Genomic DNA, 25,845 nt, shown 5'->3' on the forward strand with positions numbered 1-25,845 from the left:
ACTGTGTGGCTAAGCACAGCTCAAACATCATCTGTAAATTTTGAGATGGTAACTGAGGGTAAAATCTCAGATGGCAACGGGGAGAACACACACCAGTCCTCTTCAAGAAGTCAGCAGTGGAAATAGGAGCAGCATTGAATTCCTGGCTGTCAACATCTCCAGGGATCTATCCTGGACCCAACACATTGGTGCATTCACAATGAATGGATGTTTGTGGCTGTACTCCATTAGGACTTTGAGGAGATTTGGTAAGTCATGAAAGACACTAGCAAATTTCTATAGATGTATACTGGAGAGTATTCCGACTGGTATAGAGGGTTCATTGCACAGGATCACAAGAAGCTGCAGAGGGTTGTAGACTTAGCCAACCCTCCTCATCATTATGGACGTCTTCAAGAGGCAGCACCTCAAGAAGGCAGCATCCATCATTAAAGACCCTCATCATCTGGAGCATGCTCTCTTCTGGTTACTACCATCAGGGAGGAGGTGTAGGAGCCTGAAGACCCAAACTCAATGATTTAGGAAGAACTTCCCCTCCAACAGATTTCTGAATGGTCAATGAACACTAATTACCTCATTACTCTCTTTTTTTGTGGCCTGCACGTCTAATCAGTTGGAACTCACTGTAATCCTTGATCTTTTAAGTTCCTGTCTGCTGCATAATAGACTGCCACTAACACTTTTAGTGTGGTTAAATTGTATCGCCCCTCATCCATTTCTAAATCTAAGGGGAACCAGCTTGAGGGACTGGAGCCCATAAAAGCTGCACATAGAAGATATCTAATCCCATTGTTAGAATCATGCACAATCCCACTTTAGTATATTGTTATTCATGTGGCACTTTTACCATATGTGGATGCTCCAACCTATCAATCTTTCAACTTCAATTACCTGAATTTTGTTGATTTATGTGAGCTTTGATTTCTGAAACTTTGTTTAGTGTTCCCTAGCAAACTTGGAACATTCTTGGTTATCTTTCATTGCACTTGATTACTGATGATGTGCTGCTTGTATTTGGAGAAATTGAGCTTCGTTTTACATTTAACCTTTGGGAAAAGTCAAAAAAAGGGACTTGAAGGTGTAGCAACAATAATGTGGTCTTTTGAGGATTGATGGCTTTAGTAGCTGTGTAAACTTGGAACAATTTAAGTTAGTTTCACATTTCTCAGTCTGGATAAAGATGGGGGACTGGGAAAATAGTGAACTTTGTATGGGATATATCATCAGTGAGTGAGTACAGTCAACAGAAACAAAAGTAGAATTTTCTAGCGTCTTCTCCTTTCCTTCACAGTTGTGAAGAAGGGTCTCAGTACGAAACAGTGACATTTCCATTTTTTTTACATCCATTTGACTCAGGACATTATTTCATTGACATATAACATATTCACAGCCCACAGTGTCTTGCTTTTAGACTTTTCCAGGTTCAGTTGGCTAAGCGAGCTAGTGGCCCGGTGGAGTAGGCTCTGAGAGATGTGTATTGTTTAGGCCTTGAATCCTGGGCCCATTTTCTTATTGATAGCTAAATACTGCCAAAAGCCTTTAAATTGCTTTCAAATACAACTGATGGTCTGAGACATTGAAAATCTATTCAAATAGATTTCAATAATTTAAAAAATAAAGTAGTATAGAGAAATGTTTCATTGAAGATACCTTGCAAGGGATGATAAATAATCAGGTTAGCTGTGGGTCAGAAGTATCAGACTTCCATGTTTGCCTAGATCTACATGAAGGCACAAGATGAACTGGCTGTAAACAATTATCAGCTGCAGATTTCCCCAAACCATCAGTAGTCTGTCAGCTTGAGTTAGCCAGCTTGTGTTCTTGCTCACGACATAGTTGGGTGGAGTAAAAGTGTTCCATGCATGAAAGCAAGTAAAATATATTTCTTAAAATGTCAGCCAAATGCTGATCATGCAACTGTAAGCACATGTGCAGATGATGTGATTGATTCGGTTAGAATTTAGTGATTAACTGTGACATGCAAATGAGCATTAAACATAGACTGTTCTTTCCTGAAATCTGTTCTGCCGTTTGATTTTATCTTGGTTGATATAGCTTAACTACATACAGTTTATGATCCTTACTACTGTAATGCTTAATACCATTGTCATGTGAATATTTATCAATCTTATTTTTGCTAATTATAATTCCTACTACCTTTGTGACATTAGCAACTTAGCTACATTACTTTTGGTGTCTCCATTAAAGTCACTGAGGTGAATTACAGATGGTTGAAGCTCCAGCTTTAACAGCTTAAGAGTATATACCAAATTTGCATTTTCCCCAGGTATGAAGAAGTATTTGCTGACTTCATCCCTGAATTGATCAGGTCTAATTTGAAGATCATGCCCCTTGTTCTGGCCCCTTTACCAAAGTCAAACTTAAGAGACTGACTAGTGATCTTAATGACTCCCTTTAGATCACCCAGTAAGCATCAGTATTGAAGGAAATATGAGCCAAGTTATATCTTCATAACTGGTATTTGGTGTTAGTTAGCTAGAGCTTCATTGTCGTTGCTATGGACAAAGAGATTGTAGTGCTGCTCAATCTATTGTGCTGTCTCTAGTTTCTTCCAGCTGCGGCTGGTGCCTGGCTTGCCTTGGTGATAATAGCGATCTCTAGCGGTATGTGTTCTGTGATACTGAGCTGAGAGCTATCAATACTCTTAATACATTTGATATTGATATTCGGAAGTTCTTGTCAGCTATATTGTTGAACGTTTGCCTGATTGGGAGAGTTTGAAGCCACTGGTGCCATTTTGAAATATGGATGCATGAGAAAAAAGGACTGGGCTATAAGATGACAGTGGCCATCAAAAGCAGTAGAAGCAAAGCTATATATGACAATCACTCTTGATGTCATGGACTGGTGAATTCCTCACATGCCCTTCAGATCAAGCCTGCTTCTTAGAATGCTGGACCATATGTACTCATCAGCTTACAGACATCTAGTCTCTATAATCCCAATACATTTACGGGGTAGGTGGTGAGCAATTAAACAGGTAGGGTGGGGTTTATTGTGTGTATGTATCACTATCCATTATAGTGCAGAAGACAATGCGTGTAGTGATTTTTCAGTTAGAATTGCTGAATTAATGATCAATCTTGGGCTTTTGGTGGAGTCACCGCCTTGTAAAATCTAGTCTACAACCAATTCGACCCTGGAAGTGTGAAAATATAAAACAGAAACAGCTGAAAACATCTAAATTCTAATCAAATCTGATTAATTTCCTACTGAACATTATCCCAAACAAACAACCGAAGTATGATTGATGGTAGCTACAAGGTCTGCATATCAAACTCGTAATTCCAATCCGAATAGGAGAGAATTAGGTGAACTCAAAGCTCATTTTCTTTAAATGATCATCGATCCTAGAAAAAGATCTGGCAACGTATTTAGAGATTCCTGAACAGTTTAGTTTGGAGCAAAGGACAGTCAGTTGTGATCAAGATCAGCCATCTTAATTGAAATATTTAGTGTAACAAATGCTTGCTCTTTAGTTGAGATTAGATATTGTAATTGATTAACAAACTCTTTGCAGTCTGTACACTGAATCAGGTAATGGCACAGATACGTATAATTGTCACCATGTGACAATTGTGTCTATGTTCATTTGTGTGCCATTGATCTCTAGTAAATGGCAGGACCATTTGGGAGAATACTTGTGTGGTTAGATCACAGTTTACTTCAAAGCTATATTATGCCCTTCATGGGTTAGGGAATTAATAGTTTACTGGTCCTTGTCCCTCCCAGACAATTACATAGTTATGGGAGTGCCAGAGGCAGAAGTGTTTCTTGACATGCCAATGTGGCATCTCTCTTTTTCCACCTCTCATTTTAGAAGTAGTAGAGGCCAGTTCAGTTATGTCATTTAAGGTAAAATTGGATAGGCATATGGACAGGAAAGGAGTGGAGGGTTATGGGCTGAGTGCGGGTAGGTGGGACTAGGTGAGATTAAGGGTTCGGCACGGACTACGAGGGCCAAGATGGCCTGTTTCCGTGCTGTGATTGTTATATGGTTATAAACTTGTATCTGATATTCATTCACTCATCCCTGTGGAATGAGGCTGTTAATTGTGGTAGAGAATAGCCCTTTGACCTTGTGTGCTTGACATGTACATTGTTTATAGTTCCAAAGAAATTAAATCATGCTTTGGTCTATTTGTACAGTGCTAATTGGCAATTATGTAGCCCTTTCTCAGCAACCATCTTTTTATCATCTTGCTATACCCTACCCCAAAATTTAACTGGGTGCACGAAGGTATAAAGGCTGTGATGGACCTTTGTTTTCACCTTGATTGTGGTTTCCTATGAATTCATTCATGCAATGTGATGAACTTTGACTGTTCTCTCCTCCTCCTGGATATGTTGGCCTGATTTTATCATTCACACAACTTGGAGGGGAGAAAGGGACTTGGGACTCCGCAGCATATGTGCCCAAATTTTGACATCAACTTGTAACAAAAGCATTTATCCAGTTAATTTCACGTTGATGGTGAGTTTGCTCAGTTGCCGATGAGGCTTTTGATAATGGTGACGCAATTAAATACCAAGGGGAGGTTGCAAGGTAAGGCATTCCTAATACTCATGGTCACTGACTGGGAGTTGTAATGTAATGGTTATTACTTCTCATGAACCAGCCAAAATCTAAATTGGTTGTAATGCAAACTGGAGTCCAAATCATACATTAGTGTCATCTATTCCTTGGTAGGTGTCACAAAGACTTTGATGGAACCCGCCCTCGCTCTGCTATACTTGGCAGCTTTCCACTTTGGTAGTTTTACTGTGTTGTAGCGGACTTGGAAATGTTGACTAGTAGCCGGTGAGAACTGCAGCTGTGTGCTCTGATAAGTAGCAGGTAATGTTTGAACCTGTCAGTGGACAATCAGAAATGGTTGAAACAAATTCCCTTGACATCATTTGCTTATGATCACTGAAATCCCCCACCACCCACACCAAATAGCCCCCTAGACCAGCCATGTAAAGTGCAGCCACAGATTAGAGGCTAGTATTTTCAGTTAGCCAGGTTAAATGCACCTGGTGTTTAATTTTAAAGTTTTTTGGGTCTGTTTACCCACTCTGTATTTCAGCCAGAGACAGCGCAAACCAAGTTAATTTGTCTGAGCTTAGTTATCATAAACTGTAAATTGGAACTACGCTATTCTTGACATGGAAAAAATATGCTACTCAATTAAGTGTAATTATATAAATAGGCATGTTTTATTTGACTGCTTAAGCTCATTAATGATTAACTGTTTCTGTTGAGTGGCCTCCTGAGTCCAGACCTCTCAGAGCTACTAATAATCATAATCTTTACACCATTATATCTCCTTGAAATGCAAGTTTTAGCATTTTTAATGGTTATGGCAACTTGCCTGTTGTTAATTTAACTAGATTAGTTACATTAGTGATATTAAATAAGAGATTTGAATCAGCTGGAACAGTTAAAGGCCTAAAGATGAAATTGATTATCATAGAGTTTTTAAAACTGTGATGAAGTACTTAATTGTGCTGTTCCATGGAGGAGTGATTTCAGGTTAGAATGGATAAAGTAAGCCTACTTGGCTTGAAGGAAAGAAGGTTTAGAGGAAATTTGATGGATGTGCGTGGGATCATGATGTGTTGACAGGGTAGATAGAGAAGGTTGATGTTGTTAGCAGATGGTTCATGGATTGGATGCAAATTTAAAGTGAGGGAAAAAATATAGAGTGCAAATGTGATGGAGGTATTTAGAGTATCATCTGAAATTTGCTGCCGGTAAGATTTTTGGAAAAAGGTTCTTCAACTAGAGATCGTAGCTCAAGGGTGAAGTGCAAAATGTTTAAGGGGAACATGAGGAGAAACATCTTCACTTAGAGGCTGATGAGTGTGGAACATGCTGCCACCGCAGGTGGTGGATGGGATTTCTATTTCAACATTGAGAGAAGTTTGGATATGTACAATTATGGGAGGGGAAAGGAGGGGCTATGGTCCGAGGGCAGGTTGATGGGACCAGGCAGTTTAAATGAGTCTGCAAGGACTAGATGGGCTGAAGGGCCTGTTTTTGTGCTGTAGTTTTCTAAGACTATATGAATTTTAAAAGGGAAGTGAATGAGCATTTGAGAGTAATTGTCAGGGAGGGGAATGGGAAGGACTGAATCCCTCCAGGCGGAGCTGGTGTTGATTCAGTGGACTGCACGAAAGAGCTACGATTGTAAATATACCTACTTATATAACAGTTGAACTAAATGCATAATTGAACAATAAAATAAACTTGTTTGCACATAAAGTATAATTAAACTAAATAATAATTCCTGGTGCATTTTTTTATAGCTCTTCTTGGTGAATGTAATGGAAAAGAAAAACTGGAGTCAACAATCCTCAAGTTGCGACAGGATCAGAAAGGTATGGCTGTATCATGAGACACGAGCACAAGAAAGTTGCTGGATGAGTAGGCCGTCAATCCTTCAAACATGCCCTGCCACTTACTATGATCATGACGAATCTGTGCTGGCCTTGGCTACCTCTTCTGTGCCAATTCTGCTTATTGCTCTATCCCTCAATCTATTGAATATTGATCCATCTCCAGTTGTGGTTAATCAGAACCCACTACCCAACAAGGCAGAGAATTCCACAGATTTACCATCCACTGCAAGAAGAAATTTCTTCTTACCTTAGTTTTAAGTGAAGGGTCCCTTATCTTTGCTCACAACTCTCCCACTTAGCACACCTACGGTTGCAGGAAAAAGTTGTGAACCTGGTTTTCTGCATTAATTCTGCAAATGTCACTCCACTCTTTAAAAAGGGAGGAAGGCGAGAGAAAGGAAATTATAGTCCAGTTAGCCTAACCTCAGTGGTTGGGAAAATGTTGGGGTTTATTATTAAGGATGAGGTTTTGGGGTACTTGGAGACTAATGATAAAAATTACTCAAAGTCAGCATGGTGTCTGTAAAGGGAGATCTTGCCTGACAAATTTTTTGAGGAAGTTACAAGCAGGGTGGACAAAGAGGCAGTGGATGTCATTTACTTGGATTTTCAGAAGGCATTTGATAAAGTAGCATACCTGAGGCTGCTTAACAAGATAAAATCCTATGGTGTTACAGGAAAGGTATTCCATCTGCCACTTGTTTGCCCGTTCTTCCAATTTGTCCATGTCCTGCTGCAATCGCTTTGCTTACTCAGCACTACCTACCCCTCCACCAACCTTCATATTATCCGGAAACTTTGCCACAAAGCCATCAATTCCATTATCTATATCACTGACAAATAATGTGAAAAGAAGTGGTCAGAGGCTCACATGCTTTTTTTTAACATAGACTGTGATTGTTGAGATGGTGTACTTGGTATTGACGAGCAGAAGTACAATTGTTTGTGTTTGGTATCAGTTTAGGCAGATTGTGTTTATTGTTGTGACAGATGAAGATCAGACCACATTTTGAGTAATTAATGCAGCAAACCAGTAATTGCAAAGGGTTCACACCTTTTCCTGCAACTGTATTTTCTGTTGGAGAAGCTGGAGATGAAACAAGTACCGTAAATTCCGGACTATAAGCCGCTACTTTTTTCCCACGCTTTGAACACTGCAGCAACACTGCGGCCTATACTACGGTGCGGCTAATGCATGTTTTTTTTCATGTCACCAAAAACATTTTGCCTCGTAACAGTAGACTGTTATGAATCCCGTAAGTGGAGAACTTACCAGCAAAGATAGAGAGGTCCGTTGAAGTCTGATGTCACTATTTTCAAACATTTTATTCGTAAAGGGACACAAAAGTAGGGTAAATACATACATTCAGATAGGGCACATTGTCAACACTCAATCTAAAGCGCGGGTACATTAATAATCATCATTATTAAGTGAGCTCTGCTGATGTCTAGGGGTTACTAGATTGTCCGTTGGAAATATAGAAGTCACTCAGAAGGCTGCCGGCCTCAGCCCTTTGAAAATCGCTGGGTTTCACGTGGGGCGACCGAGAGAGAGAGATTGGGGGAGAAGAGAAAGAACTTGCCGAGTCTTGATGAATCTTCCGTGAAATCGGGGGAGCGTTGGTTTCCTCTCCCCGATGTTAGTTAAAAGCGGTTTCCTGTGATTCCAGCCACAGATTCCAATCCCGGAATCTAACGCACGTAGCTTCCTTCAGAATGGCTTCCCACTTCTGCAGGACCACCCTCTCGTGTCTTCTTGGTGCGTCTGAGGGCTGTCCCCCGAGACTCTCCTTTATAATTCCTCACGGGGTCGCAGGAGTCAGTCAGGTTGGGATGATGCAGTCTCTCTCTCAACCAGCCCACCTTGCCCGAGGGCTTTTCACGTGGTCTCCATGAGACAATAGTCGCTGTCCCCTTATTCTGTATCCCAGGTGGAATGTGCAATTTGTATTTTTATGATCCCAGCCCCCTTCTTTGTGAGAATCGCAAGAGCACCCGTCGAAAGGTGGGGGGTGGGGGGGTCAGTAGACCCAGTCGGAGAGAGAGAGAGAGAAACGTGTCAAATTGCAGGTACCACCAGGGATACAGAATAACAACAGCGACTATTGTCTCTGAATGTTTGTATTAACCCTACTTTTGTGTCCCTTTATCAATAAAAATGTTTGAAAATAGTGACATCAGACTTCGACGGACCTCTCTATCTTTGCTGGTAAGTTCTCCAGTTACGGGATTCGTAACAGCACGTTTCTCTCTCTCTCTCTCTCTCTCTCCGACTGGGCGACTGGGTCTACCCCCCCCCCCCACCCTCGACGGGCGCTCTTGTGATTCTCACAAAGGAGGGGGCTGGGATCATAGCAAGACCAATAAAATTGATGAGTAGTTCACAGAGGTCCAATGAAATTGTACGATAAATCAAGCGCACTTTCACAATTAAATTATTGTAAATCAGTCATTTGTACTCACCCTCATCAACATGGAAAACACTCGAAGAAAAGCATATGATGCAGCTTTTAAGTTAAAGGCGATCAATAACTTTTCCTGGTAGGCTGCAGTATATATATTTCTTTACCAGTCGTTAGGAGATATTGAAATGTTGTTCGTGCACTGTTCAGTAAAAAAGTATATGCAACGTAATTTGTGTGTTACCGATACGTAGGTATATTTAAAAGTAGCTGTGTTACAGGCACTGTTCGAAAAAAAGCATTTGCAATATGTATTTGTTTATGTTACCATACGGATTTAATTAAAAGTTAAAAAATCCTCACATGTAATATCTTTCTGTGTAAACATATCACATTACAACGTGGGACACCTGCGGCTTAAAATCCGGTGCGGCTTGTACAAGTACAAAATTGATTTTCTTTCTAAAATTAGAGCATGCGGCTTTTAATCAGGTGCGCTCTGTAGTCCGGAATCTACGGTAGATAATTATCTTTTACTGTTACAAAACTGGTATTTGTTTATTATTGTCACATGTGAAAAGATGCAGTGAAAAACATGTCTTGCATACTGCTCATACAAATCATTACACAGTGGATTGGGTTAGAAAAAGATAAAGCAATAACAATGCATAATATAGTATAAAAGCTGTTGAAAAAGTACAGTACAGGCAAGCGATAAAGCCCAGGATCGAAACAAGATTGTCAGGCCAAGAGTCCATCTTATCGTGTAAGATGTCCATTCAAGAGTCTTGTAACAGTGAGGTAGAAGTTGTCCTTGAGCTGGATGGTTTTCAGGGTTTTACCTTCTGCCTGATGGGAGAGGGAGAAGAGAGAATGTCCAGGGTGGACGGTGTCATTAATTATGCTGGCTGCTTTATTGAGGTAGTGAGAATTGTAGACTGAGAGCATAGTGGAGAAGCTGGTGAGAAACTACTTTGACCAAAGCTCTTCAGGTGCAAATTTGGTGTGAGAAGGTCAAATCGGAATCTTTCTTTCTTGATGTTGGGAGACGTGGTCACCTTAATCCTTTTGAGCTTCATTGTTCCATATGCACATCGATAGATCACAGGTAAAAGAAACGTTGTCACAAAGGTTTATTGGTTTTTATGTTACGGAGAATGGATTCCTGAGCTATGTAGAATCTTGACTCACTGAACCTCAGGAAGGGATATAATGTGCGTTTGTCTGTGTGTTATGGTGCAGCAGGTAATTAGGAAGAAAAACAATCCATTGACCATTATTCCAAAAAAGATTAGAGAACAAGAGTAAAGACATCTTGCTGCAGTCATATGGTGACACAGTAAACTGTAGATGCAGGAATCTGGAGTGAAAAATGAACAAACAAACAAACTCGGTGGGTTGAGCAGCATCTGGGGAGGCAAAAGGATAACTGACGTTACAGGTCAAGAGCCGGCATCAGTCAAACTATTTTGTATGTCACCAAATGTAACGTGTTCCACCATTCAGCTTTAGTTGCAACATGTTATCATTTTCAAGCTTTATTAAAAACTTGGTTCTGTTTTATTAATGCAGCTAGAAATGGATCAAAAACATCACCATCTTTACTGTGTTAAAGCAGCATCTATGAATAACAAGATTTTAAGTACCTGCAAATTGTATTCATAAGAACTCCATTGAACCACCTGATGGTTATGGTGGTATATTATAATTACTTAATCAAAAATAATATTTAACAGTTAACATAAAATGTTTAAATGCAATTTCCATAGAGTGAATTTTTTTCCTGATCTTATGTTTGACATTATGCACTGATTTGGCTAAATTCAGACAAATCAATTTTGGAGACAGCATGTCTATGTGCAGTTATAAGCTCTTACAAATTTTGTTGCATTGTCTCCTATGATAAGATTGACTATTGCAGAGTTATTTTTTCTAAAGCTGTGTTCCACTGTATATGTTGCATATACTGTAAATTGCATGCTGTAAATGCATCTGAAAAATTAACTAGTGTACTTATTTTCCTTAGAGTCTGTTTTAAAATTCTGCATGGTATGGAACACAAACTCTAAAAACTGCCATGAAGCTCAGCATGTCATCCAGATCCTCTTAAGAAATGAAACTCCTGAGCATTTTCTTCAGTACAATGGAATTAAGGCTGGTCTCGAGGCACTGATTCCCTATACTGGTAATTTGGCTATTATACCATTGATGTAATTTAGTTTGATTTCAGTGAGTCTCCTTGGGTACAGCTGACATTGTTGTTCAGTATTACTAGATTGAAGAGTTAGTGCATAAAATGTGAGTGATTAATCCATTAATTTCATCCTTTCCCATCATGTGACACTTCCTGTCATTGACATAGATTCCCATAAGGTATTAAACTTCATGCAAATCATTTTAGCAAGGACTACGTGAGAGAGGTCAAGAGGAAGAGCATTTGGTATTTTATTGCTTATGATTATTTTTACTTCTGATTTTTGTTATCATGCTTTATCATATGACTAATTTCATATCATTTTATTGTGCAATATGTTTTATCTCTTGAGATACGTTGTTAACTGAAACGTTATCTAAGATAATGATTCAAAGCAGATTTATGGACTGTGCTTTAGCTACAGCCTAGCCCCAGAGCTGTAAAGAATTGTTAATGTTTCTTCCAATTTATGATGGTTTTGTTGTATGCATTTACCATGCTCGTCAATTTTTACTGCTCAGCACCAGAATACACATGTCTAAAAACTCGCAGTCAGAAAAGCTCAGAGTCACACTATAGTTATGACTTCCATTATTGACTCTCAAGTGATCTTGAAATGTTCATTACTTTACATCGGTTTTGGGTAGATGATGATTAGCTTGAGCTGATTCTTCTTTCTTGAGTTGATTTGCCTTTTATTGAATGCTTACAGAGCGCCATTTGCAGCGAGTCAGCAGGATGTTGCAGGCTTCTATGTTTTTGGACTATATGTGGCAGAATATGAGACTGACTGGGAAAGCCAAGTACGTATACATCATATATAACTGTCAAGTGTACATGTTTGAACTTATCAGGGAGGTGCAGTAAATTGCAAATTCCATTGATACTATTGCAATTTCAGTGTAAATGAGACCAAGGTGTGATAGTCCATATCATATATATCCTCCAACTACCTTGAATTTCTCACAAAGGCTTCTTGCTTTATTACAACACCAAGACAACTAACCAAACCTACAGATGATTTCTGAACGTTGGTCTTCAATTGCCTTGCAGTCTTTATTGCTTATGACTAAACTACTTGACTAACGTATCTCTAGTGTTGCCTAGCTGAAATGACACCTCTTGTTTTCTCTTATTTCCTCACTAATTGTAAGCGTAGCATTTTCAAGACTTCTTACTGCCATTCTATTACCTTTGCACACCCCTATAATTTGTACTTTCTCATCACACACTACAAGCTGTCAACAATCCTGTGTGGACATTGCATCCATTCTGTCCCCTAACTGCAGATAGATTTCAGAAATATTTGTATCACATTGCTTATTTAATTCCCTAGTGTTCTCCTGCCACAGCAACCAGTGCTTCTGAGTTCTACCACCAATTCTTGATGTTATTCCAGCTAAGCAATGCTGCCAGCATGTAACAGAGTGTGTAGTATGTTTACAACTGATAGTTTGAGAGTAAGCAACAATTGTCGAAAGTACAATATCTGAGGAAATTAGAACTGTTCATCAATTAAAGATAATCTTGTCATTGAGTTGCCACTTTGGTATTTTATCCCCCAGTGATACTGATCCACAAACTGAGGCAATGGAGATCACGCCATCATTTCCACTGGACGAAACAGCTAATGAGAGCAAAAAGGCTATTATACCAACAAACGTTTGTACCCAGAGGTACGAATCTGAAGAAGATGAAGACAGTGATACTAACTTTATTGCATCGGACAATGGAAGTTGCAACAAGCTAAAGCATCTCCCACCCAGTGGGGAGTACTTCAAAGAGAATCTGGAGCCTCAAAAGCAAAGTGACAGTGATTTGGAGGAAGATGAGAGTGCTGGTGATCAGATAGAAAAAATAACTGTAGTAAAAGTGAAACAAAAGCGACCTAATACCAGAAAGAAATCAAAATCTGCCAAAAAGAACTGATGCTCCATCAACTTCCAAAACGCTGCAATCTTTGTAGCACACTGTAAAATTCCTTAATATTAACGGATTTGTATTTTGTTCCACCTGTGCATAACGTATGCATTTGGAGTTTTAATCCATATAATTTGTGAATTTCTTCCCTTCATATGAAAATAAGCATGTGATCTTTAAAAAGGACAATTCTAATTTTATATTTTCTGTGCCAGATATTTACAATAAAGTTTCCAGAATGTTAAGCACAGTTTTTTGTAATCATTATGATCATCACTGGGCAAAACGTTGGTTTTCATGTTACAAAGGCTTACTACATGGAGTATTATCACAGCTCAGTTTAACCTTAGTGATGGTAAAAAGGATAATTCAAAATTTTCTCCATATAACTACAATATAAATTGTTCATATGTTTTGTGCATTGGCATGCTGAATGTTAATTTTTCTAAAATAATGAACAATCCGTTTGAATTCACTTAAATGTTATCAAAAATGTACCTTGCGAATGTTGAATCATCTTCTCCTGGACATTTTCTATCTTCAGCTTAGGAAAAGTTTTTCCATGGGCCACAGAGTGAGTAATCAAATTGGGGCAATTCAGTTTGAATAATCTTGACATTCTGCTAAAATGGAGTAATTAAAAGTTAATCTCAAAAGCCAGTAGAATGTTACTCCTGTTATTGAATAGTACCATTCCAAGAATTCATAAAGTTGGATTCAGGTTTTGCATTTCTGGCCTTTGTAATGGTTTTTAATTCCGATCATTTTGTTTTTGCAGGGCAGAGATTGAAATTGCAGTAAGTACTGTTATGTATCCCATAACGGGTTAAAAGAACCAGCAGAAATGGAACACGCTTGGAATCTTGTTTTGCTATAAACAAAACACTATTTATTAATATCTGCATAATATAGTAATAAAACCAGATAAATCAAACAGGTTAGCTGAGTTTATGCATATGTAAGTGTGTAAATATAAAACCCCAAACTTCTTCAAGCTTAGGTGGTAAATGGTACAGTCTTACAATGGTATAGGAATGAAGTCAGTTCAGTTCATGATATTGACTTGAATAGAATTGAGGAGAGAGAAAGGTGATTTGTTTTCCAGGTAAGCCGATGCCATCGATTCTTCCACGTTGCCCTCCTAAGTCCTGTTAAAGTCACCAACTGACCACACAAAAGGGTACCATCTTCACGCGGTAAAAAAACACACTGATAGCCTTCCAACAATCACCCCTTTTTCACACTGCAAGCAAAACCCACCCTCCATGGGCACTCAAAGCTCATCCAGTGTCTATTTCTTCCGTGTTTCTGCTGTGTGTCTTTCATTGACCGAAACCATCTTGACCCTGTGCCAGAGGACCCTCTTACAGAGGATCATCAGACCTTGCTTATCCTAAACAAACCGCCACTTGTATAAACAATCGCTGCTCACCATAGCAACCCAGCAACTCTGCAGTCAGTAGAAATCCAAAAACACAAAAGTCAGTCTCAATTCTTTCAGTGTTTTAAAGTGAGAAGCCACAGAAAAAAAATGAACCCTAGGGGTACTTAACAGTACAGAGATGCAATCAGTTTGTGTCCAGGATAAGACCATATCGTTGTTCTGTGCTCACTATCTTGCATCTTGTTGGCTCCATTAATATGTGTAAATCCCAATTCCAGTATATGAGAAATTTAAAAAAAAATTGTCCCCTGATGAATGAGAAATGAAATATATTTTGCAGTTTTCTGTCACTCACTTGGGATTAGATGGTACACCAGTAACTTTCAGATGTGGCAGTCATGGTGAGTTCTGCCACAAGTTCATTGGAGCCTGAATAAATTGCATGTGTGCGTTTAAGATGGCCTCCCCAAATAAGACCAAGATGTCCAAGATTTGGAGGGTCTGAAACATGATTCTTCAGAGAAGAATGTGATTCAATTATTTTTTCCCCCAAAGATTCCCAAGGGCTTGTGAGCAGGTCTTTACTCTTTTGTATACTGAAATGTATCCACAATCTCATGAAAGTGCCCAAGGACCCAGCAGCTTCCAAGCCATCTGCATGGAAAGCCATGATTAAAATGCAGCAGGACTACCAAAAGCAAAGTGGATGAGAAAGGAAGGAGACTTCATCTGGTTTCAAAATAACGAATCAGAATTGTCTTTAAAGCCATGAGCATCATAAACACCTTTCTGGACATTGTGCTAAAGCAGCTGAGACTCCCAAGCCATCACTTATATTAAGATTCAGACTACCTCGTGCTGTAGCCTCATGACCTGACCAAGTACACTGCCATACGAAAGTGGTAACCAGGTGCTCCAAACAAATAAATGTTTGAAATTTGAAGCCCAAACAAATCTCCACATTTGGTTATCACACTAAACTTCGGTGAGGAAACCCTTAATTAATAGAAGCAATGCTCTTAACCAAAAACAGATGGCTGTTTCCCCATCTTTCTTCAATTAGCACAGCTTAAAAATTATTGCAAGATATCACTGGAAGAGTGTCTGCCACATCCACAAGCAAGTACTCCTACGTATTAATTGTGTCCTAGTTCAAGTTTATAGAGCTCTTACTTATTAGGAAATTGTATTTGCAGAATGCTTTTGTGAGTGGGAGGCAGTGTGGTGCTGATGGTAAATCATGCTGCTTCCTCACAATTCCAGGGAGCTGGCCTCAGTCTACCTCCAGTGTGTTTGTGTGGAGCTTTGCTGTTCTCCCTCTGGTTGTTGAACTTTCCCTGGCTGATCTCGTTTCCTTCCACATCCCAAAGGTATGGAAGTAAGCTCGGGCATACAGGTTGATTAGTTAATTAGCCTCTCTAATTGTGCCTAATGTGTAGTTCAATGGTAGAATCTGAAGATATTAATATAGAGAGAACAGGATTGCTCGCCAAATGACCTAACATTATGAATTATGGGTATGGAAAGACTTTAAGTGACCATTGTAATTTGAAAAAAAAAATGTATTATGTTGACGATTTTGCTCATCATTAAATCATGTTACTTAGTTTAAACTACTAAATAGATAATGTAACAAGCTCAGTTCATCTACAAACCCCTGCAGAAGATGTGAATATGGTTCTTGGTAGGGCTGACCAGAATTCCTTATCATTAAAGTAATCCTGATTCACGGAGCAATACAGCCTGGATACAGGCCCTTCGGCCCAACAAGTCCTTGCTGACCACAGTGTCCACCCTTATAGTTCCAATTTCTCATTGGGCTATGTTCCACTGTGTAATTATCCAACTGCATCTTAAATACTGTTGTACCTGCCTCAGCCACTTGCTATGACACCTCACAACAGCAATCTGCTACTTGAGTCTATACCTTAGAAGATATCGGCTAGATGGGGAAGAAAAGTGATTTTACTGTGCTACCAATGAACTGTCCATTCCCACAAGAGCTAAGTGCCTCCAGCTTCAGATAGGGATAACACATCACCCTACGTTACCAGTGGCCCGGTTCAACCCCTGCCACTGTGTGCAAGGAATCCGCACATTTCCCCCCGAGATGGCATTGGCCTCCATCGGTTACTTAATGATTAGATTTGTCACCTTCATACTTTTCTAAAATACTGTAAGCAATTTACATTTTTCATCTCCCGAGATTCCCACTGGTAGGTGAGACTAGAAATAGGGAGCATAGCCTCAAGATTCGGGGGGGGGGGGGGGGAGTAAATTTAGGACGGTGATGAGGGAGGACCTGCTTTTCCCAAATAGTGGTGAATCTGTGGAATTCTTTGCCCCATGAAGCAGTGGAGGCTACCTCAGTAAATATATTTAAGACAAGGTTGGATAGATTTTTACATAGTCGGGGAATTAAGGGTTATGGGGAAAAGGCAGGTAGGTGGAGGTGAGTCCATGGTCAGATCAGCCATGATCTTGTTGGATAGTGGAGCAGGCTCGACAGGCCAGGTGGCCTACTGCTGCTCCTATTTCTTATGTTCTGGCCCTGAGTGTAGACAATGATGAGCTAAAAAAGAGAGAGCTGGAGCCTTAGATGTAATTCTAGCTTCTCAAACCATAAAAGCTATAATGATGTTAGAGATTTTTAAATAATAATGCAACTGGAAGCCAGTTATAAAACTTATACAGCTCTTTGCTTGCTTCAAAATTACATTGCAGTTCCTTGTTCCTCCTGTGAGTTGTGCACGGAGAACCTTAATATGTTTTCATTTGTGGACAATCTCTCAGGATCAAAAATTTGTGTATTCTGAAGTGGTTAGTAAGCCCAGTATGGGAACCACAGACTCTGACACCAATAGTGACAGTTGAGTAATTTGAAAGGTCGTTTGTGTCTTCTACTGCTTCATAGGGCCTTGGAGCACTCCCTTTGCATTGCCATTTCCATCGTGGAGAGCCAGTTTCTGTGCTGTAGCACTCTATGAAATTGTGGCACAGCTTTAATGTGTTTTAACTTCTGACCTCTGTAGGTTAAGCCTTGTCCAGCCTTCCTTAGGTGTTTATCCATTGTTGCAGGTCCCTGATCTGTTGCTCCTGGACCAGGTTCAGAGCTGGCTTTGCTAACATTTGAAGCCAGCCTCTGGAGCTGTGAGACAGTGGCATTACCAGCTGTACCTCTGTGCCACCCTGAGAAACGTGACCCTGAACCACTTCTGCAGCGCCGTCCTCCAACCTGGGATTCATTCTTTAAGCTTAACATTGGTAACTAAAGTATCTCATCCTTTTCAAGTTCCAGTCCACCCATCTATCTCCCTTACCACTGCAACTTTTGGAATATTCCTTCTTTAGTGAAGGTTGGAAGACTACTAGGAAGAGGGACTTGAGTAACATTGCAAGACTGGAGATGGAGGGATTGTTCTCCTTAGAGAACAAAAAGCTTAATACTTGTTTTCAAATTATGTTGGCTTTTAGAGATAAGGTGAAGCAGTGGCCACTAGCAGGAAAATTAATAACCAGAGGTTATCTAAATATTGTTGGCAAAAGAATCCTGATGAGAATGAGGATCTCTTTCATATCCTAGTGAATTATTACCAACTGGAAATCACTGCCTTGAAAGTATTGTGTAAACCGATTCTGTAGTAGTTTTCAAAAGGAAAGTAGTGCAATCAAGAGGGTTGAGTGTGATGTTCTCCTAAGGAGCTGTCTGTTGGTGGGTCCTCAGGTGGCTGAGGAGTCCAATCTGGGATCCACCTCTCTGTGTAGTGTGACCAAGAGTAAGTAGTGGCTGAGGTGTAGTGAAAGAAAAATAGGAAGAATAAGAGAAAGAAGTTTTTTAAAAAATGAGAGAAAAGTTAAATGAACTACATTATCAGTATTTCTTAAAAACAATTTATCACTTGAAGTGAGATGCCAGTGCTTAACAAATTCCAGATATGTAAACTAGAGATAAATGGGTGCCATGGTAGATGTTAGCAGGGTACTATTACAGCTCGGGGCATCGGAGTTGTGAGTTCGAACCCGGCGTCCTCTGTAAGCGGTCTCTGCACATCCTTCCTGTGGAATGCATGGGTTTTCTCCAGGTACTCTGGTTTACTTCCAAAGTCCAAACACCTGCTGTGTACATTAGTTACTCGTTGTAAGTTGTCCCGTGATTAGATTATGGTTAAGTCGGGGTTGTCAGAGGTTGCTGGGCAGCACAGCCAGAAGGGTGTATTCTGTGCTGTGGTATCTCTAAATATATCAGATAAAGCACATTGCACAAACAAGTGAAAAAGTTGGTCACCACAGGGATAAGATACAGAGCTGAGGCATTTCCTGGCCCATCATAATACTGGTGACAGCTTCAGGCATTAAGTAATTAAACTTTGCCTAATGCTTCGTGTAAATTGGTATATTTTTAAAGTAGTAACAGACGTTCAAGGAAAGTTTTGGGGACTTCCAGTGGCTGTAATGGAGTAGGTTGCACTAGCTACGTGCTCCAAAATTATTTGCGTACTTTGCTGTTTAGACCTATCTCGGTGAGAGCACCATGAGTAGTAAGCTGTCAAAAAAAGAGACTACTTTAGAGGCTTTGACTGAAATGATTCAACAGATGTCAGAGAAACTCGAAAAATTGGATAAACTGGATGACTTGGAATCCAGGTTTGATTTGTTACAGAATTCCTTCGACCTGGTTAAATCTGAACTGAAAACGCTTAATTGGAAACTTTGAAGTATACAGCAGACTGTGAATGACCACAAAATTCGTATTAAGCTACACAAGGAATCTCTGCCGGTGTTGCAGAAGGATATCGAAGGTTTCAAGAAAATTTCTAAGGAACAACTTAAAAAATACGACGCGTTACTGCAGAAACTTACAGATTTGGAGACCAGGAACCGGAGGTGCAATATCAGAATTCTTGGACTTCCTGAAAAACTGGAGGTTAATCAACCTATTGATTTTTGTGCTCAAATGCTGAAAGATTTATTCCTTGATATATTATTGGAACTACCAAACTTTGAGCGCATTCACCGAGTTACCCCGCCTAATTGGGATCCTGCCAAACCTTGCTCTATTACCATTCGCTTTTATGACTATCAGATTAAAGAACAGATCCTTTGTGAATCAAGGAAGAAACGTATATTACAATTTCGTGATCAACAGTTTCGGATCGTTCAAGATTATCCACCGGAAGTTCTAAGAGCTAGACAGGCTTAAAGAGGTCATGTCTGATCTTTTTAAGCTTGGCTGTCGCCTTTCTCTCAGAGATCCGTGTAAACTCAAGGTTACTACTTCTGATAATAAGGTTTCTTGGTTTATGAAGCCTGAAGAAGCTAAGAAACTTTTACAAAGTCTCCATCCTTAAATTCAACTTTGAGTTGTTTTATGTTAAATATTTTAATTTCAGGTGTTCAAGTAATTGGTGTTTTGTTGATAACAAGGTTTCTTGGTTTTACGAAGTCTTAATCATTTGTTTGACTAAGTACCTGGTGCCTTGTTATCTTTCAAACTATGCAAAACATGCAGGCAGACTGCATCCATTTTCTCTTTTGCTGTTTTTCGCAGTTCTTTTTAAACAATACGTTATATTCTCTCAGTGTTATGTAGGAAGCTATCTAAACCGCTTCCCTTTTTAATTATCTATTTGTTTCTTTACTCTTTTCTTGCACCCGCGAGTACATGTTGTTTTACTTATTGATTTTCCATATTTGATTTTCCTTATCTGTCTTTCCTTTTTTACCGAGACTAATACTTATATTTTCCCATGGTTTTTTTTAATCGTAATTAGGAAACTTGTTTACTTTGATTTTTTAAAATATATATATATATATATATATATATATATATATATATATATATATTTACAATTGTTTATTCAGCGCAGCTATACATGTATATATTTTCTGGAGCCACCGGAGTTTTGGGTTGGGAACGTTGGAATTAGTCTTCAGCCTCCCTTGGCTGATTTCTCTCTTTGTGGGGAGGGAGGGGGGAAATGGGTTCTTCTATAAAGCTGATTGGATGTTTTTACTGTTTTGCTTATTCACTACCTACACGTCTGTGATTACCTTTTATACATTACTAAAGGATACTTGATGGATTCTTTTATTAATATACTCAGTTTTAATGTGAAAGGTCTAAATAACTCTGTTAAATGAAATAAGATTTTCTCTTATATCCGGAAACTTAAAACTCATATGATCTTTCTCCAAGAAACCTATATTTGTAAAGATGATATTTCACGTTCTTTCAAAGGATGGAAGGGTATACATTTTCACTCACCCTTTCAATCTAGATCGAGAGGCGTCTCTATCCTGTTTGATCAGAATTTATCCTTTATTCAACATAATGTAATTTCTGATACAAATGGGTGCTTTGTTATTGTTTCCGGTAGTCTTGGGAGTAACCTAATTGCATTTGCGAATGTATACGCTCCAAATACAGATGACTCCTTGTTCTTTGAACGTCTTTTCTCTTTTCTGCCTGATTTGAATCGGTATTCCTTAACGATGGGTGGAGATTTTAATTTTTGGCTTGACCCTATATTAGATTGCTCTTCAAGTAAAACCCCTGTCACTAATAAATCATTCTTACTTTTTAAATCTTTTTTATCTCAATGTGGTATTCTTGACGTGTGGCGTTTTTTACACCCTCAAGAAAAGGAATATTCATATTTCTCTCAGGTTCATCATATGTACTCTCGGATTGATTATTTTTTTATAGATAGAAACTTGCTTCCACTGGTACGATCCTGTGATTATAAGGAGATTGCTTTGTCTGATCATGCACCTGTGCTTCTGGCTTTAAGGTTACCTGTTTACTCTGTACCGAATAGAAGTTGGCGTTTTAACTTATTGTTATCTGATAAAAATTTTCTAAAGTTTTTGGAAAACTATATTACTTTTTTCTTTAAAGAAGATTTTAAAGGAGATACTGCTGGTAATATAGTCTGGGATACTTTTAAAGCATATATTTGTGGAGAAATTATCTCTTTACCTATATAAAGAAAAAAGCTGACAAAGAAAGGTCTGACCTAGCAGTGATATTAAAAGATCTTGATCGTAAGTATGCCCTATCTCTAGATCCAAGTATATATAATAAGCGTATTGAAATCCAATCCAAGTATAATCTTCTGCTGACTTACCCAATTGAACGACAGCTGTTGAGAGATAAAACTCAATTTTACATTCACGGGGATAGAACTGGTAGTTTATTAGCCAATCACTTAAAATCTTTTACAGTTAATCGTCAAATCACAGAAATTTTTAAAGATAATGGAACTAAGACATCCGACCATTCTGAAATTAACAACGTATTTAAAGACTTTTACCATAAGTTGTATCAGTCTGACTCTTCTTCAGATGATACCTATATGAATGCTTTTTTCAGTAATATCAGCATTCCTACATTGTCTGCTGATAGTCTAACACAGTTAGATCAGCCTATTTCCAATGAAGTGGCTGAGGCTATACGTGCTTTACATTCTGGTAAGACCGCAGGACCTGATGGCTTTCCTGGGGAGTTTTATAAAACTTTCACTACGTTACTTACACCTTATTTATCCTCTGTTTTATCAGAGTCCTTTAAATCAGGTAAACTCCCTCAATCTTTTTATGAAGCTTCTATTTTTCTTATTCTTAAAAAAAAATTAAAATCCAGCTGAATGTTCTTCATACAGACCGATTTCTTTATTAAATGTTGATGCAAAAATTTTAGCCAATATCTTAGCTCGAAGACTTGAAAATATTCTACCATCTATTATATCACATGACCAGATAGGATTTATTAAAAATTGTTACTCACATTTTAACATATGTCGGTTATTGAATGTGATATATTCACCAACCAAAAAAATATCAGAGTGTATATTATCCTTAGATGCAGAAAAAGCCTTTGATAGGATTGAGTGGAATTATCTTGTTAAGACCTTAGAAAAGTGTAATTTTGGGCCTAATTTTATTTGTTGGGTTAAATTAATCTACTTGTCTCCTACCACTCAGGTTATTACTAACTCCCAAATTTCTAAGCCCTTTAAATTACAGCGGGGAACTAGGCAAGGATGTCCTCTTAGTCCTTTACTTTTTGCTTTAGCTATAGAACCCTTAGCAATAGCACTTCGAGAAGCTAAGGACGTTTCAGGTATACTAAGGGAAGGTATGTCTCATAAAATTTCATTATACACTGATGATATCTTACTTTTTATCTCTAACACTGAAACTTCTTTACCTTTGGTTCTTTCTTTAATCTCCCAGTTTAGTTCTTTTTCAGGATATAAGTTGAACCTACATAAAAGTGAGCTATTTCCTTTAAATGACCTAATGTCATCAAATGCCAAATTTCCATTCAAAGTTGTTACAAGTCAATTTACATATTTAGGTGTAGCAATTACTAAAAACTTCAAGAATTTATTCAAAGAAAATTTAAACCCCTTATTGAATTATGTGAAAAAGACGCTTTCTAAATGGTCCCCTCTTTCTTTATCCGTAATTGGCCGAATTAATTTGATTAAAATGAAGATTCTTACGAAATTTTTATATCTTTTTCAGGCCTTCCCTATTTTTATTCCTAAAACGTACTTTGATTCTTTAGATTCAATTTTAACCTCTTATATTTGGAATAATAAACAAGCTCGTTTAAGTAAAGTTTACTTACAAAAAAATAAAGCGATGGATGGACTAGCCCTACCCAATTTTAGGTTTTACTATTGGGCTGCCAATATAAGGAATATTACTTTCTATAGTTGTCATAAAGATTGCCCATCATGGGTCTCCTTAGAAGTTAATTCTGTAAAAAATTCCTCTATTGTCTCTCTGATCACGCTCTTCTTTTTCAGCAAATAAAACAACAGATAACATAATTGTTAAGCAAACTTTAAGGATCTGGTCTCAATTTAGAAAATTTTTTGGTTTAGCGAATTTTTCATTATCATCTCCCATTCTCCTTAATTTTTTTTATCCCTTCCATGACTGACAAAGTCTTTAAGGATTGGGATGAACTAGGTATTAAGTGCTTTTGGGACCTGTTTATCTCAGGATCTCTTGCTTCATTTGACCAATTGTCAAATAAATTTGCAGTCCCAAAATCACATTTTTACAGATACCTTCAAATTAGAGATTTTCTACGTTTCCAATTAGCTACTTTTCCTATAGGTCCTGATAAAAATTTACTGGACGATCTTTTAAATTTAAAACCTTTTGTTAATGGTTCTATTACTGGTATCTAAAACTTGTTGATTGATTCTAGACAAGACTTTTTAGATAAAATAAAAAAAGCTTGGGAGGATGACCTAAATTGTCAGATTTCTGATGATAGATGGAATAAAATTCTTAAACGGGTTAATAAATCATCTTTCTGTGCTCGTCATTCTCTTCTACAATTTAAAGTGGTTCATAGAGCTTACATTTCTAAACAGAAGCTCTCCAGTTTTTACCTGAATGTTTCTCCGCTTTGTAATAAATGCAACTCTGCTGATGCCTCTTTAATTCATATGTTTTGGTTTTGCCCTACAATTGAAAAGTTTTGGCGATAAGAATTTAATAACTTCTCTCAACTTTTTAGGGTCCAATTTGACCCAAATCCCCTTACTGCTTTGTTTGGTATTATTGCAAATGAAGATATAACTTTAAATACTCCTAACTGACAGGTTTTAGTTTTTACCTCTCTTTTAGCAAGAAGAGCAATCTTGCTTAAATGGAAGGAGTCTACCCCTCCTATACATCTTCAATGGCTATGTGATATTATGTCGCATTTAAATTTAGAAAAGATCCGCTGCTCAGTCTTAAATTCAAAACAATCTTTTTATGATATTTGGGGACCTTTCCTAAATTACTTTTCCAATTTATAAAGTTTAACAGTGCACAGACTTTTATGTATATTTTTTATCTTCTCTTCTTAAGTGAATATGTTTTTTTTCTAATTATCCATTGTCATCCATCAGCTTTTTTCTTTGGCTGTTGGTAGGGGTTGACTTTGATTATATATAAAAAAATTTCTTTTATGATGTATGACTTATCTTTAAATTTTTGATTACAGAGTGGTATACCTTTATGTGTTATGCTATAACATTTTGATCAATTTTATTACAATATATGAATGTACACAAGTTATGTTGAGATGTATCTTTGTGTTGCACTCTGTAAATCTTTTTTTTCTTCTGAATAAAAATATTGTAAAAAGAAAGAAAGAAGGAAAGGTTTTATGATTTTTAAGGAATATACATTCCCTTGAGAAATAAACGCTCCACAGGGCATATGATTCCAATTGGCTAGCTAAAAACGGTTTAGGTGGCATGAGAGCTAGGAAAATACAATCAAAAGCGTAGAAGTAAGCCCGGGGGGCATGCAAGTATTAGAAACCTACAAAGATGATCAATGAAAATTGAAGAGCTGACAAAAAAATGAAAGAAAATCTCTGAGTTTGAAAAGGAAGAATATAAGAAATAAACAATATGAGACAAGGGTATTTTTATGGGAATAAGGAAGTTACAGAGAATTTAACAAATGCCAGTGATAGGTATTGCACAGGAAATAGACATTCGGGATCGACAGGTTACTTTCGACCTGTGATTAATGGAATGCCTGAATGATCAGTGCTAGAACCGTAGTCATTTTCAATTACATAAATGACTAAAGATTCTATGTTTGCCAACAAAACAACAATAAATGGCAAAGTCCACAGACCCCTTGGTTAATTATAGGGGTCCATGGCATAAAAAGGTTGGGAACCCCTGTTTTAGAGTCTTAAGTAATGGAGGAAACAAATAGAGGAATAGACTGTCTTAAAGGCAATAAAGAACCAGGATTCATACACATAGTGGCCACTTTATTAGGGAGAAGATGTACCTAATAAAGTAGCCACTGAGTGTACTTAGACATGTTCTTGGCCTTCTACAGCTGTAGCCCATGCACTTTAAAATGTTTTAACATGTTTTGCATTCAGGGTTGCTCTTCTGCACACCACTGTTGTAATGCATGAATTACTGCCAGCTTGAACCAGTCTGGTTATTCTCCTCTGACCTCTCTCATTAACAAGACATTTTTGCCCATAGAAATGCTACTCCCTAGACTTTTTTGTTTGTTTTTAATGCCATTCTCTGCAAACCCCAGAGACTGTTGTGTGTGTGAGAATCTGAGGAGATCAGCAGGATCTGAGATACTCTATCCAGTACACCTGGCACCAACACAATCATTCCACGGTCAAAGTCACTTAGATCACTTCTTTCCCATTCTGATGTTTGGTCTGAATAACAATTGAGCAGCTTGACTACATCTACATGCTTTTATGCATTGAGTTGCTGCCACATGATTGGCAGATTAGATTTTGCAGTAATGAGAATGTGTACAGTTGTACCTGATAAGTGGCCACGAAGTGTAGAATGCAGGTGATCGGTAGAACTAAGAATGGCTTGCCATAGAAATTTTACACAGCTATTAAATTATTGGACATTGGCAAATGTGTTGCCTCGGAATAAAATGAATTTCACAAAGCCTTTGAAAGAAGCATGGTTTCAACTTCACCAATATCTGCACGAATGTTGACCATGTATAATCACAATACT

The 25,845-nt window shown here is 38.1% G+C and overlaps 1 protein-coding gene across 1 annotated transcript in view; it reads left to right on the forward strand.

The window, feature by feature from the left end:
* tbl3 (transducin beta like 3) overlaps positions 1 to 13,429 on the forward strand; it is a 74,670-nt gene extending 61,241 nt beyond the window's left edge. Inside the window, exons 20-23 of the mRNA XM_059979567.1 lie at positions 6,313 to 6,384; positions 10,834 to 10,992; positions 11,714 to 11,804; positions 12,567 to 13,429. Of these exons, the coding sequence (XP_059835550.1) occupies positions 6,313 to 6,384; positions 10,834 to 10,992; positions 11,714 to 11,804; positions 12,567 to 12,930 (686 nt within the window). The 3' untranslated portion in view covers positions 12,931 to 13,429. The remainder of the gene's footprint in view (positions 1 to 6,312; positions 6,385 to 10,833; positions 10,993 to 11,713; positions 11,805 to 12,566) is intronic.
* Positions 13,430 to 25,845: the final 12,416 nt, after the last annotated feature.

This window comes from Hypanus sabinus, chromosome 9 (assembly GCF_030144855.1).
Source record: "Hypanus sabinus isolate sHypSab1 chromosome 9, sHypSab1.hap1, whole genome shotgun sequence".
In the NCBI taxonomy this organism is placed as follows: domain Eukaryota; kingdom Metazoa; phylum Chordata; class Chondrichthyes; order Myliobatiformes; family Dasyatidae; genus Hypanus; species Hypanus sabinus.